This window comes from Borostomias antarcticus, assembly GCF_949987555.1.
Source record: "Borostomias antarcticus genome assembly, chromosome: 17".
Classification (NCBI taxonomy): Eukaryota; Metazoa; Chordata; class Actinopteri; order Stomiiformes; family Stomiidae; genus Borostomias; species Borostomias antarcticus.
Window position 1 is genome coordinate 20,060,386 of NC_140250.1, and position 14,497 is coordinate 20,074,882.

Below are 14,497 nucleotides of genomic sequence, written 5' to 3' on the forward strand. Positions count from 1 at the left end.
AAGCATATTGAGAGAGAGAGAGAGAGAGATCCTCCCCAAAACAAAATTCATCATCAATCTATGATTTGTCCTTAAAATGGCTGAGACAGGTTCTCAAGGTATTTATTACGTGGCCCTTACCACAACATGAAAAAAATTATCTTTAAACTGTTATATGTGTTATTACACAGTTATATCTGATCTTACACAGTAATTACATGTAAAAATTAAACCACCTGGAGAAGCCTCAGTCCCATTGCATGACCTTCCCAAGCTCAATTCAGTCCAACCAACACATGTTCAACCTCCAGACTGTGAGTAGCTGTTTTCTTTGTTTTATTTCTTTTGTTTTGAGAAAAACAACAAATACAACATGTGCGATAAGAAGCCACCAGACAAATTGAGCCTGTTGGGTCACATCAAGCATTAATTAGGGGTAGCAGACAGTAGGCGGGCGGGCGGCACGGCCCTATCAGCTTCCACAGACAGAGGGGTACGCGGCGGCGCGCCCCTATCAGCTTCCACAGACAGAGGGGTACGCGGGCGGCACGGCCCTATCAGCTTCCACAGACAGAGGGGTACGGGCGGCACGGCCCTATCAGCTTCCCCAGACAGAGGGGTACGCGGCGGCACGGCCCTATCAGCTTCCACAGACAGAGGGGTACGGGCGGCACGGCCCTATCAGCTTCCACAGACAGAGGGGTACGGGCGGCACGGCCCTATCAGCTTCCACAGACAGAGGGGTACGGGCGGCACGGCCCTATCAGCTTCCACAGACAGAGGGGTACGGGCGGCACGGCCCTATCAGCTTCCACAGACAGAGGGGTACGGGCGGCACGGCCCTATCAGCTTCCACAGACAGAGGGGTACCAGCGGGCGGCACGGCCCTATCAGCTTCCACAGACTGAGGGGTACGCGCGGCACGGCCCTATCAGCTTCCACAGACTGAGGGGTACGCGCGGCACGGACCTATCAGCTTCCACAGACAGAGGGGTACGCGGCGGGCGGCACGGCCCTATCAGCTTCCACAGACAGAGGGGTACGCGGCGGGCGGCACGGCCCTATCAGCTTCCACAGACAGAGGGGTACGCAGCCGAGTGTGAAGACCAGGTGACAGACAGACAGATGGCCGAGAGCACGACACATTTAACAGCTATGAGCCCGTCGGGAACAGAGAGATCAGATGATCCAGACTAGACTTGACGGGGTAATGAATTCACATCCTCTTGTTTGTGTTCAGACGTTCCCACCCAGAGAGTGGTTCTGTGCAGGTACGACCCAGAGAGTGGTTCTGTTCAGGTACCACCCAGAGAGTGGTTCTGTTCAGGTACCAGTGCTGGAGCCCTACCCAGGCCCAGAGAGTGGTTCTGTTCAGGTACCACCCAGAGAGTGGTTCTGTTCAGGTACCAGTGCTGGAGCCCACCCATCCCCAGAGAGTGGTTCTGTTCAGGTACCAGTGCTGGAGCCCACCCAGCCCCAGAGAGTACCATGAGAGTCCCGTACTACCGGACCTCCAATAACAATCATCAACCTTGAAGGTCTTTTAATTTGCCACACAACAATTACCCGCCAGCACGCGTGAATGAGCAGCGACGTACAAACACATGCGTTTACTATTGTAATTAATCCTCTGCATTTCATCCGTCCAAACCGTCCTCCTCCAGGGGCAGTCAGGAGCAGTGGTGCCCGGAGACCAAGTCCAAGTCCAACATCCTGGTCAGGGACCGGACTGAAGAGCATCTGTTCTTCTGCATGTGTTTCATATTGGGGTTCTATGTGGAGGGAACCCACGTGAGCACGGGGAGAACATGCACACTCCACACAGAAAGGCTCAGGAGACAGCGCATGCGGGAATCGAACCCAGGACCTTCTTGCTGTGAGGTGACGGTGTAGCGCACCCAGCCACCCATCATGCCACAGTCCAGTTCTGCTCGTCAACACCCTGACATTCTGCTCAAAATGCTCCTGCAGTTTGCAAGAAAAAGAACATTACCATAATCCAACGAGCTATGTCCAGTATGTGTAACACATCATGATTTGTAAATAAATGGACTGCACTTATATAGCGCTTTTCCACCTTAGCGGCACTCAAAGCGCTTTACAATGGCCTCTCATTCACCCATTCACACACCAATGGCGGTATCATTGGGAGCAATTTGGGGTTAGGTGTCTTGCTCAAGGACACTTCGACATGTGGATAGTCGGAGCTGGGATTCGAACCACTGACCTTTCGATCACTGAACGACCCTCTCTACCAACTAAGCTACAGCCACCATTATTGTAAATAATGCATTAACGGAAACCGATGAGAGTCCAGAACAAAAAGCAAAAAATAGTATTTTCCATTTTATTCTCATCACACTAGGGCCAAGAGGCCAGGTCTGAGAGTTGATGGTTTGGTGCGAAGGGGGGTTTGACTGTTTAAGGGCCACCGTGGATGTCATCGTCTGGGGAGCACATTATCACATCCAGGTGACAAGCAAACCAAGGTACTGGTTCTCCAGACACCAGAAGCACAGTGAGGTAACAAGCCAAGGAGGACTTCATATGGAACTGTGCCCCTAGCTAGTTCCATCATATTTACTCAGCAGACAACCACGGAGCAGCATGGCTGTGTGTTATGGGATTTGTGTTCAGAATATTAAAGATGAAATATGCAGGAATGGAGGAAGGTCCCAGGGTTTTACGAAACTCCAGCCCAAGGCGCCACACACACACACACACACACACACACACACACACACACACACACACACACACACACACACACACACCTATGTATTCAGCACCTCTAATCGGACTTATAGAAAGACATTTGGGTACATAGCTAGCTAGCGCCGCTTTTGTGCCCCGGCGCTAACCTAATTAGCATGTCAATCCAGCCGAGGCCCACGATAAAGAGATACATCTCTGACGTCCCTCGTGGCCGGTAGTCTGAACAAAGTCCAGCAGACGGACCCAACTCCTCCACCGCGGCACTGTGGCTCAGTACTTAGCACTGTCGCCTCACAGCGAGAAAGGGTTCGATTCACACTTGGGATGTTGTCAGGTACTCAGGTAGGGTGTCTCGTTGTCAGGTACTCAGGTGGGGTGTCTCCCAGGGATGTTGTCAGGTACTCAGGTGGGGTGTCTCATTGTCAGGTACTCAGGTGGGGTGTCTCATTGTCAGGTACTCAGGTGGGGTGTCTCGTTGTCAGGTGCTCAGGTGGGGTGTCTCGTTGTCAGGTACTCAGGTTGGGTGTCTCCCAGGGATGTGGTCAGGTACTCAGGTGGGGTGTCTCGTTGTCAGGTACTCAGGTGGGGTGTCTCCCAGGCCTTTCAGGGCGGAGCTTGTATGCTCTCCCCATGTTTGTCAGCGTTTCCCACGTAAAGATCCCAATATGAAAAACATGCAACAGTTTGGCTAACGCTGTCTGTCCCTGACAAAGACAGACAGGAGACAGGATTGGTCCCTGGCCGAAGCTGTCTGTCCCTGACAGCACAGACAGGAGCACTTTGATTGGTCCCTGGCCGAAGCTCATACATGCGCCTAACTGTCTGCTCCCAGCTGCCCTTGAGGGAAGGACGACGGGATGGGTTAAGCATTTCATCGGCGCCCCTGATGCGTGTGTGTGTGTGTGTGTGTTTTCCTGTGTCGCCCATTACATAACAGGTGTGTTGCGTCAAGTGCACTTGTGCATGCCTTGTGACAAAATAATTATTTTTCTTCTATCTATTTCAGGTGAGCGCAAGGACCCTTTTGAAAGCCTATGATGGCTTTCACTCAGCAAGCTGAAAACACTCTTAAAGTTTAGTGTGGAATTGGAATGAGAAAGTGAACTGCTCTCAGACACAAGTGACCGGTGGGTGGGTGGTGGTGTGGACCGTTGTGACAAACACAAACAAGATACCTTTGCTTACAGGAAATGGAGGCCACAGTGAGACCAGTAGGTTGTTCTCTCTGGTAGAGACGGGCCCTGGAGATGTTATTGATTCACTATTGAGTATGCTTGGACAAACAACAACAAAAACAACACAGGCCCAGCAAAAACCATGTAGGCCAAGTTGGTAGCCGAACTCAGACAAATGTGTTTGAAAATGCATCATAATCACCCTTATCTAGCTCATATATTGATATAAGCGGATGCATTCCTCTGCTTATATACAGTACTGTAAATAGTTTTCTGCATCAGTATTTTGAAAGTACAGTATCAGTGTGAGGAGCTACATTAAAGCTTCAGTGTGCCCCCCTCTCCTCTCTCTGGCCCCGTACAACAGAGCTGGTTCTACATGGATGAGTACGAGCTCCGCTACCTCCTCAGACACACACACACACACACACACACACACACACACACACACTATCTCCGCCGCCCTCTCCTCTCTCTGGCCCCGTACAACAGAGCTGGTTCTACATGGATGAGTACGAGCTCCGCTACCTCCTCAGAAACACTCACACACACACACACACACACACACACACACACTATCTCCAGCGGAGGTAAGAGACACACACTCCCTCTTTAGCATGGAGGTAACGTCTGCTGTAGGTCAGATCGTGTTCCTACTCTATTAAACTTTCATCCAAACTGTCCCCTCTCCATCGATGCCCTGCAGACATCAAAAATAATTCACATGGAGCGTTTTAAATAAAGCACTATTAATGAGTGGACGAGGGGCCATAAACGTATCGCTCTCGACCATCAATTACATAATTGATGTAATTAAATAATTGATGTTGATATCAGATAACCCGCCTCATACTCATGGGGCCCTAGCAGGGTCTGAGTGCTGTATAAGATGCTGGAGGCTCATGTATTGTTGGGTGGGTGTCTGGACTGCTCTATCTGTCAAGAGCCCTCATAAGTTAATCAACCATCTCCATTTGAAAGGGCAAGCTAAGGGATCTAAGACAACACTTGAGTTAGCACCAGCAGTGTGGGGGGTGTATATGAATATTAATAGACAGGCAGTTGTTTATTTCTTGTCTGCCTGAAAGGACCTCACTGAACCTATCGACCAATGATGACATCATCTCCCGAGGGAAACCTAGAGGAAACATCTCACAGTGATGAATGCATCTGAATCTGAACACTTAGGTTTGATAAACAGGAAGGACTAAACACGGGTTGAATGAGAGATGGATCAAGTCCCTCGCGTCATTCATTCTTCTTGCAAAGGAGAAACGGCAAATTCAGTGACAAATTGATACTGAATTAATTGCAAGAGTACTGAGTCTGCATGCAGCTCCCAGCACCGCAGGATCACACCTGCCGAGGTGTTGGTTGCTGAACACTGCCCTCTATCGTTCTCCAAAAACATAACAGGTCACATACATCCAATGGTCACAAACCTATTTAATACTTCAACTTCTTTGTAGCCTATTTTCAGCAAAAACACAATCTTATTTTTTTCCCCGGTTTTTGAGTTTAATGAAATGCGTTCCATTATTCAAATAGGCAACTGAGGTCAGTCTACTTGGAAAATGCGTGTCAACAGTCATGAAGAAAAGGATTCAGAAGTGCTGCGATGCTCCAATACGACATCCGTGAAGCAGGTGGAATGTGCTTTTCTACGGTGACTATATTCACTAATTTGTGGGAGAGTCATTTCGATGACATAGTAATTACGCATTCTGCTATAACAGCGTGGAACGCACTAGAAGCGCGGTTGGGCATTTAATGACCTCCGTGCGCAATGTTCACGCTTAATACAATCATACAATATATGATTAGTATGCAGTCAGGTCTTATCACAACAGAAATTCAATGACGGGTTAAGATACGAATTTTCTCTGCTTTAATTACATCCTATATTTCTGAGCAATACTGTTATGTCAGGAGATGGATGCATTTCTTAACCCATCATTATATGCCCAGCACGCGTAAATCCAGGTTCAAACACATTTTCGTTCAGAAAAACACAACAGAACAAAGGTGGTCTGATTAAGTAAAGGGGGAAATGTCCACACCAGACAAGGCGACAGATGTAGACCCTTCTATGTGGCCACGGACCCGCACCCCGATACGAGGAGCGCAAAGAAGTTTTTAAAACAGTGACAATGTGGCAGATCCTGCAAGACCCAAAGTGCCTCGGATCCTGGGAGGGAACGTGAGTAGAAAGTCAAGCTGGGGTATAAAAGAGCTGCTAACTGCTCTGGAGAAACACGCTATATCGACGAACAAATAGCCTACCAAACCCTAGCCCCTCTATCCAAGGTATGGAACATAAGAGGAAAAGCACACGGACGCGGGGAAGGGGAGGACAAAGCTCTCAGGAACATGACATTAAAATCAACTGTGTTAAATGCGAGATGGACTGTGAAAACAGCCCCAGTAGCACTCTGGTCATTAATCGCATAATATTAGATTATTAGGTATTAAGGTCTTGCTGCTCATTTGTCATGTTGGAATACCTTGCCTGATATCACAATAGGCTACTTAATTCGAATTAGAAAAGTGCATTTTCTTGAACTTAAATACCAATATCAAGTAGTTGCAAACATTAGACAATATAGCCTAACCAATTATAACTAAACTCCTCCTGAAAACGCATGAGATTATTTAAAGCCAACAAATCCAGTAGGTTAAATGTTATCAGTTTGACTTACCTTATTGTGTTCTTTTCCAAACTTGATGGAAATGGTGCGCAAATCACGCGGACTGGCTGGATGTGGACTCGCTCAGCACAAGTGGCTCCCGGATCGGATAGTCCCTTCTGAGCGACCTGCGGGGGCCAACTGCGCTCTGCTCTGAGCTGGACGAGACTACCAGGACCGCGCGAGAGCTGGACGAGACTACCAGGACGAGACTACCCGGACCGCTCGACTCACAGGGGCGGGGGTGCGCACGCATGCGTCTGCGTTTCCAAAGGGAAGTTTGCATAGTGACTTTGGTATGGGAGTAAAGCCGTAGTAATTACTTGCAACATCGTTTATCACGATGACTTCACAATAGTGATCGTTAAAGAAAATATGTTTCAAGATATTATAAATGTTTAAAAAAAAAAAAAAAAGTCCCTATAAACACCCCTAATTTTTAAATGGTCGATCGAGGCTCCGTGCCAATCCTTCTCTGCAAAACAGCCTGGCAGTGTGCCTACTGGTGGTAGGTAGGCTTACAGGCTGTGGGAAATGGGGACTTTGACATTCTATAATATGAGTTTATTTGTAAAGCCTGCTTAGTTTTTGTTGATAGCGTATAGCACCAATCACGAGACCATTAATCTCGTCTTTCCAATGAGAGATTAGGATACTGCCACTTCAGTGTGCATCTAGAACATGACCTAACATGCGCCTAAGAGATGCCAATGGTTTAATGATCATTTCTGTTAGTAAAAATTGACAAAGCCTTTGTAACGCATGCTATAAATGTAATGATGCATTTCGTTTAATACAAATAAAAAAACAACATTACAAGACTGGAGATTCAGTCATGATCAGATGACTAGGGAGATCATAAATCATAGACTACCTGGAATAATAGCCCTACAGTTGAACGGATTTGTAGTCTTTTAGGATCTATGAAACGTCTTCCGAACTACATTTCCCAAGAAGCGTTGCGATTTGCTCATGAATCCATCCATGGAAAACCGAGTGCGCCTGCGTGTCCAGACGTGGCATCATGGCTTCTGGGATCTGCTACGGGAGTCAGATGAGAGAGATGAACATGTACATATTCGTCTTGGTGGTAAGTTATTAGTACTAATTTTATGTAATATTAAGGCAGAGAGATTGATTATCATCATGTTTTGGATCAAACAGTTATCGCTGTGGTCTAAGAATTCAGGGAAAACCTGCATTTGTGTTTAGTCTGTCTTGGTTCGGGTTGCAAAGTTAACAGGCTCTTCGTGTTTAGGAGGCAGAACTTGTCTCTTAAAACAGGCTGGATCACCACTGAACGGTCATGTGAGGTTATATACATAAGCAGTGCTTTATTCTATTGGATTTACTGTATGTAATGTTGTATTTCCAGGGGAAGTTGGTCATATCTGCACGTTTCCCTCTATTCCGTGTGGATGCATGCGTAACCGGCACACAATTCAAAATATCATGCGTAATGTTCATGGTGATCACTGATCCTTTCACATCCAGTCGCTTTTCACGTCCTGACCCAGAAGGCAAGTGGTCCTTCTACGGTATGGAAGAGTAGTCTACAGACTACTAGCCTAATTACAGGCCCGTTGACTTTTATGACCCTGTACCAACCTGGTCCTTGGTCAGGGTTGATTCATGTGACTGACTGCAAGGTTATCCAACCCCAGAGAGCACATAGCATCATGATTAATCAGTAGTTTACTACAATGCAGCCTTATAATTGTGTTAATTTTGCAGCCATCATACACCATGCAGAGTTTCTGGAACATTGCTTTGCTTGCCCCACTAGTTTGATTTGTCAAACGGGTTGGGTTTGTCACAAGTTGTTCCACTGTGGCTTACGTGTACTTTGGAAGGTGAGCCCAGAGGTACAGTACTCCCGTTGTCTGCAAGTCATGTGACTCTCTCTGGTCTTATGCTTAGTGAGCCATTTCCTGTTCTTATCCTGATGTGGGACTGGCATCGCAAACAAAGGTGTAAGAAGAGACAGCAGGGAGGCTGGGTTGGCAGGTAGACTGGACAAGCAGAGAGGACAGACAGACGGGTAGTAGACAGACAGGTAGGGAGGACAGACAGACGGGTAGGGAGGACAGACAGGTAGTAGACAGACATGTAGGGAGGACAGACAGACGGGTAGGGAGGACAGACAGGTAGGGAGGACAGACAGGTAGTAGACATGTAGGGAGGACAGGCAGGATAGACAGGTAGGGAGGACAGACAGACAGGTAGGGAGGACAGACAGACGGGTAGGGAGGACAGACAGACAGGTAGTAGACAGACAGGTAGGGAGGACAGACAGACAGGTAGGGAGGACAGACAGACAGACAGGTAGGGAGGACAGACAGACAGGTAGGGAGGACAGACAGACAGGTAGGGAGGACAGACAGACAGACGGGTAGGGAGGACAGACAGACGGGTAGGGAGGACAGACAGACGGGTAGGGAGGACAGGCAGACAGACGGGTAGGGAGGACAGGCAGACAGACAGACGGGTAGGGAGGACAGGCAGACAGACAGATGGGTAGGGAGGACAGGCAGACAGACAGGTAGTGAGGACAGACAGACAGACAGACGGGTAGGGAGGACAGGCAGACAGACGGGTAGGGAGGACAGACAGACAGACAGACGGGTAGGGAGGACAGACAGAGACAGACGGGTAGGGAGGACAGACAGACAGACAGGTAGGACAGACAGACGGGTAGGGAGGACAGACAGACAGACAGACATGTACTAGGCAGGCAGGGAGTAATACTGCAGACTGCTCTCTCTATCAGAGAAGACTCCCTCTGACAGACTTTCCTGTCAAAACATTTCTTTTTATATATGTTAGTCTGGATTGAGGGGTCCTCGTCCATCCCCAGCTCTTTCTCATGCACGGCACGCACACACACACACACACACACACGCACACGCACACACACTCACACTCACACACTCACACACTCTTCCATCACCCCCCTCTTACGTGGGGGGCTAGCGTGCCGAGCCTCCTGCCAGGGTCCTTCATACATCAGCGGCTCTCAGGAGAGGACGGCCATTCAGAGACCGCCTCATATTCCCTCCCCTCAAATCAATGGCTCATAATTAAAGAAAGACAACACGTTTCCGCCCCGTCAGCACTTTCAGCCACGCTGGTCTCTCTCCTCCCAGGCTGGGGGGGGAGAAACGTGTCTGTGTCTTCAGCTCATCTGTTATCAGACACTACGGCCGTCTCTCCTCATCTCACGCTACACACGCACACACACACACACACACTCAAGACACACACACAGAGGACACACACACACACATAGGACCCATTTACAGTATATATATACTCAAACCGACACACACTAATGTAGGACACACACACACACATATATCTATACACAGGCAAAAACTCACATACTGTACACGCACACGCACACACACACATCACACAAACAGACGCACACTCACACAAATGTAGGACACACACGTACAGTCGCGCTCAGCGGTCCGAGTCATTAATCAGAGGGAAAATGAGACGGAGCGTTTTCCAAACTAAGAACTAGTTTGTGCTGATGCACTGCAGCATCCCTTAAAACAACCCTAAAACAGGACGCCATTTATTAAAGCGGTTTGTCACACCAGATGGAGGCTACAGCCGGCGAGAGCCAAGCTTTCTCTGCTTAGTAAGCGAAGACGGTTTTTATACCGATGTGACGTGACACCTTTTTTTGGGGGGGATTAGCCCAGTAGTTGAAGAGCTAGGCTCGCTAATGGACTCCCGCTCCGTGTGTTTCCGGAAAGACGGAACCCTTGGACCCCGCTCGCTCGCTGAGATGGGGCTTACCGGCGTGCGCCTGATCGATCATGAAAATATTTGTAGGAGATTGTTAGTTTTTGACCTCGCTTTGTTTGCCTGGGCACTTGTTTTCGAAAGCCTGGTGTTTGTCATCAATCAATATTACAGACACATTATTAAAGCATTCCTGCAGACAACGTTCTTTCACCTGACTGGGTTTGTAGGCCAACTCTGTCGGTAAAGTTTGAACCCTGTTTTCTAGTTTGAATGGTAAGTGGACTGCGCTTACAGTAGGCTATACAGCGCGTTTATCTGAAGCTCTTTACAATGAAGGCCTCTCATTCAGCCATTCACACACACATACACACACCAATGGCGGCAGCAGCCATGCAAGGTGCTAACCTGCTCATTGGGAGCAATTTGGGGGTCAGTGTCTTACCCAAGGACCCTTCGACATGTCGTCAGGACGAGCTGGGATTTGAACCGCCGACCCTATGATCATTGGACGACCCGTTCACCTCCTGAGTTACACCCCCAGTTTGAAAAGGACGACCGGGTGAATGGATGATCTTACCCAGGCCTAGTAGGAACACAGTTACATGCTGTGACAGTGCTGCCAAATAAAGGCATGTCACCCGAGAGGCTTGTTCCTACCCAGTGTCTTACATCTTCTGTTCACTGAATATGCCCCACACACGCAAAGCTACAGTGTGGATGTCAGCCTATTGGTCAAGGAGGAGGGTAGGAATGCGTGTGTGTGTGTGTGTGTGTGTGTGTGTGTGCACATGTACAACATCTGTGTCTGTATGTGGCACGGAGCTGCCTCACAGAAAGATGGTCCTGGGTTGGGGCGCTGTTAGCACCAGGGGGGGGGGGTGGCGGGGGGGGGCTCTCCCCAGGCCTGCGGTGCAGAGGTGGGGGGGGAGGAGGGGGGGGGCGGGGGACTCTCCCCAGGCCTCAAATAAACACCAGCAGTTTGTGCTGAGTTCAAGTGCTCCTCGGAAATATCGTATTTACGAGTTACGAGCACATGAATGGCCGTCCAAGGTCATAATTACGAGTGGGAAATAAAGATGATACCCGAGTTTATGAGTTGTGACGTTTCATGACGTTCTGGACAGCAAAAAAGGGCGTAAAGAATGGAAACCCTGGCAGCAATTGACGGTAAAAAATGATATCGTTTGTTATTCTGTTCTATTACAGTCCCTTTTCAACCAGTCAATCACACACACAGATGCTAAGCACACTTTAGCAATATAGCTAGCTAAGCAACTATTAGCTAATTATACAGCTAATTAACATAATAAGCAAATTAAAACGTCAACTCATACCTGATGCGCTTTCTCTCCTTTTCATTCTGCCGCTGAAACAGAAAGCAGCTTTGAGCAACTTGCTTTCGCGTATTACAAATCACCCACAGAAAAACAGCCTTCGTCCTGGCTAACTTGAATGCGTGATTGTGATAATTACGACTTCACAACTGGGAATTACGAGCTTCCGAGGCGCACACGAACGCAGCGTCGGACTTGGGGCCCCGCCCTCCCCCCCCCCGCCCCTGGACGCGGCTGATGAGGGCTGCCCTCTGCTCTTTCTGTTCCACGTCCTCTCTCCCGTCTCTGTGGGCTCGGAATCCGTGAGCGAGCCACAGACGTAGGTGAGGGGGAAGGACGCTATTGTGAGAGCCATTAGGATGCGTCTCACACTGAACACGGCACGGCCATGCAAGCCAGACGGAGAGGTGGAGGGGGGGGGAGACGGGCCTTTTGTACCAGGAAGGCTCGGCTGAACAGCCCTGATTGCCCCCCCATTGATGGTCCTGCTGCATTGTGGGCCTGTCGGCCGTAACCCTGCATGTGATGGGGAAGGTCGAGGGACGCTTAGAAAATGCAGAATTACACAGAAGGAAAGAGGAGCAGACTAGAAATAACACAGTAATCATAATACTCACCCAGCGTTTATATGCAAATCCACAGTGTATTAAATAAGCCTGCTCACTTGAGTCGAGGGTCTCAACTCCCCTCTAATCCTGCTCCCTCCTTCTCTTCTGCTCTGCTGTCCTCTCATATCCTGTCCTTAATTCTCCTTCCTGTCTCTCCCCTACCGTCCTCTCTTCTCCTCCACTCCTGTCCTCTCTTCTCCTGTCCTTAATTCTCCTTCCTGTCTCTCCCCTACTGTCCTCTCTTCTCCTCCCCTACTGTCCTCTCCCCTTCTGTCCTCTCTTCTCCTCCCCTACTGTCCTCTCCTGCCTCTCCCCTACTGTCCTCTCTTCTCCTCCCCTACTGTCCTCTCTTCTCCTCCCCTACTGTCCTCTCCCCTACTGTCCTCTCTTCTCCTCCCCTACTGTCCTCTCTTCTCCTCCCCTACTGTCCTCTCCCCTACTGTCCTCTCTTCTCCTCCCCTACTGTCCTCTCTTCTCCTCCTCTCCTGTCCTCTCCAATACTGTCCTCTCTTCTCCTCCTCTCCTGTCCTCTCCCCTACTGTCCTCTCTTCTCCTCCCCTACTGTCCTCTCTTCTCCTCCTCTCCTGTCCTCTCTTCTCCTCCTCTCCTGTCCCCTCCACTCCTCTCCTGCCTCTCCCCTACTGTCCTCTTCTCCTCCCCTACTGTCCTCTCTTCTCCTCCTCTCCTGTCCCCTCCACTCCTCTTCTGCCTCTCCCCTACTGTCCTCTCTTCTCCTCCTCTCCTGTCCTCTCTTCTCCTCCTCTCCTGTCCTCTCTTCTCCTCCTCTCCTGTCCTCTCTCCTCCTGTCCTCTCTTCCCCTCTCTTCTCCTCTCCCCTCATCACCACCCCCGGGAGAAGCTCACCTCCCCAGGGGACATTTAACACAGTACCCGTCTGTGTGTCCAGAGTTCTTGTGAATCTTGGTAAAACCTTGGTTTGGTGTGACCCAGTCTGCACCTTCCCCTCAGACTCGTAGAGTCTCTTCATATGTTCCCACAGGTTACGCAATAATATTTTTTCATGGTTCCAAACCTTGTAAAAAAGTAAAATTCGCCCCCAGACTTCTAGAACATTTAACACAATACCCATCGATATGTGTCCATATTTCTTCTAAATCCTGGTAAAACCTTGGTTAGGTGTGAGCCAGCACACGGCGAGAGGAAGACGGATCAGCTGTAGGAAGTGTGCCGAGGACCCTGGGGTCGATACCGTCACAGTGCTTCCTGTCCCGTACGCCTTCCCGTGTTTGTCAGATCCACTGACGAGGGCGGCGTGGGCGGTGCTCGCCAGCGCCGGGGGAAATGGATCCTGACAGACGCCGCTTTGTATTTGAGTTGGTATATCGCTCCTCGCCGGGACGCCACGGGCGCGGAGCAGAGACAGGACATTCTCGCCTAATTTGCTCTCTCCGCGGGGGGCGGGGGGGGGAGATGTTTCCAGGCGCAGCGGGAAGGAGAAGATTTGTTTGCCACACGGTGTGAAACCTCGCCGCACCTTTGACGACGTGTCAGTAGGCTCGCCGTCTCAGGATGCGTTGTCGGTGATATCAGAGCTGAATAAACTGGTGTGTGTTCTAATTGTTAATTGTTTAATTAATAAGTAGTTAATTGTTTGTGTATGTGGGTGCTGAATAACAGGCATACGGTATTGACTCGTGTGTTTGTGTGTTTGCGTCTCCTCAGGTGTGTGTGTTGTCTCCTCAGGTGTGTGTTGCGTCTCCTCAGGTGTGTGTTGCGTCTCAGGTGTGTGTTTGCGTCTCCTCAGGTGTGTGTGTGTGTCTCCTCAGGTGTGTGTGTTGGTGTCCACGCTGCAGGCGGTCAAGGTGTCTCCTCTCATAGAGAAGATCAGTGACCACAAAGACTTCAAGAAGCTCCTGAGAACGCGGACCAATGTCCTGGTGCTGTACACAAAGTCAGGTGAGCGAGCCGGCTTCTTATTCCAACAGCAACACCCCGATCCTCAGTGTGTGAAATGGCGCCACACAGCTCCAGCTAGCTAGCTCTGCCTCAGCTTGTGTACCACATAAAAGCTATCTAGGATCAGGGCTTTAACACAGCGGCTGATGGTAATGTGAGAAACACAAATACCACTGGTTCACCAAATGAGATGCTTGCGCGTGTACAGGAATCAATCGCTTGATTGCGCTCCGCCTGAGCCACGCGTTTACGACCCCCGCAGTGGCGGCGGCGAGCGAGCCGCATCGCTCACGGTTCCCAGTCGGCCCACACAGACGCAGGCGG

General features: G+C 49.6%; 1 protein-coding gene across 1 annotated transcript in view; it reads left to right on the top strand.

Moving 5' to 3' along the window:
• Positions 1-7,580: 7,580 nt before the first annotated feature.
• Positions 7,581-14,497, top strand: part of pdia5 (protein disulfide isomerase family A, member 5) — a gene marked incomplete at both ends in the record, with an annotated part of 48,246 nt that continues 41,329 nt past the window's right edge. Inside the window, 2 exons of the mRNA XM_084451707.1 lie at positions 7,581-7,646; positions 14,044-14,173. Coding sequence (XP_084307833.1) covers positions 7,581-7,646; positions 14,044-14,173 — 196 coding nt within the window. The remainder of the gene's footprint in view (positions 7,647-14,043; positions 14,174-14,497) is intronic.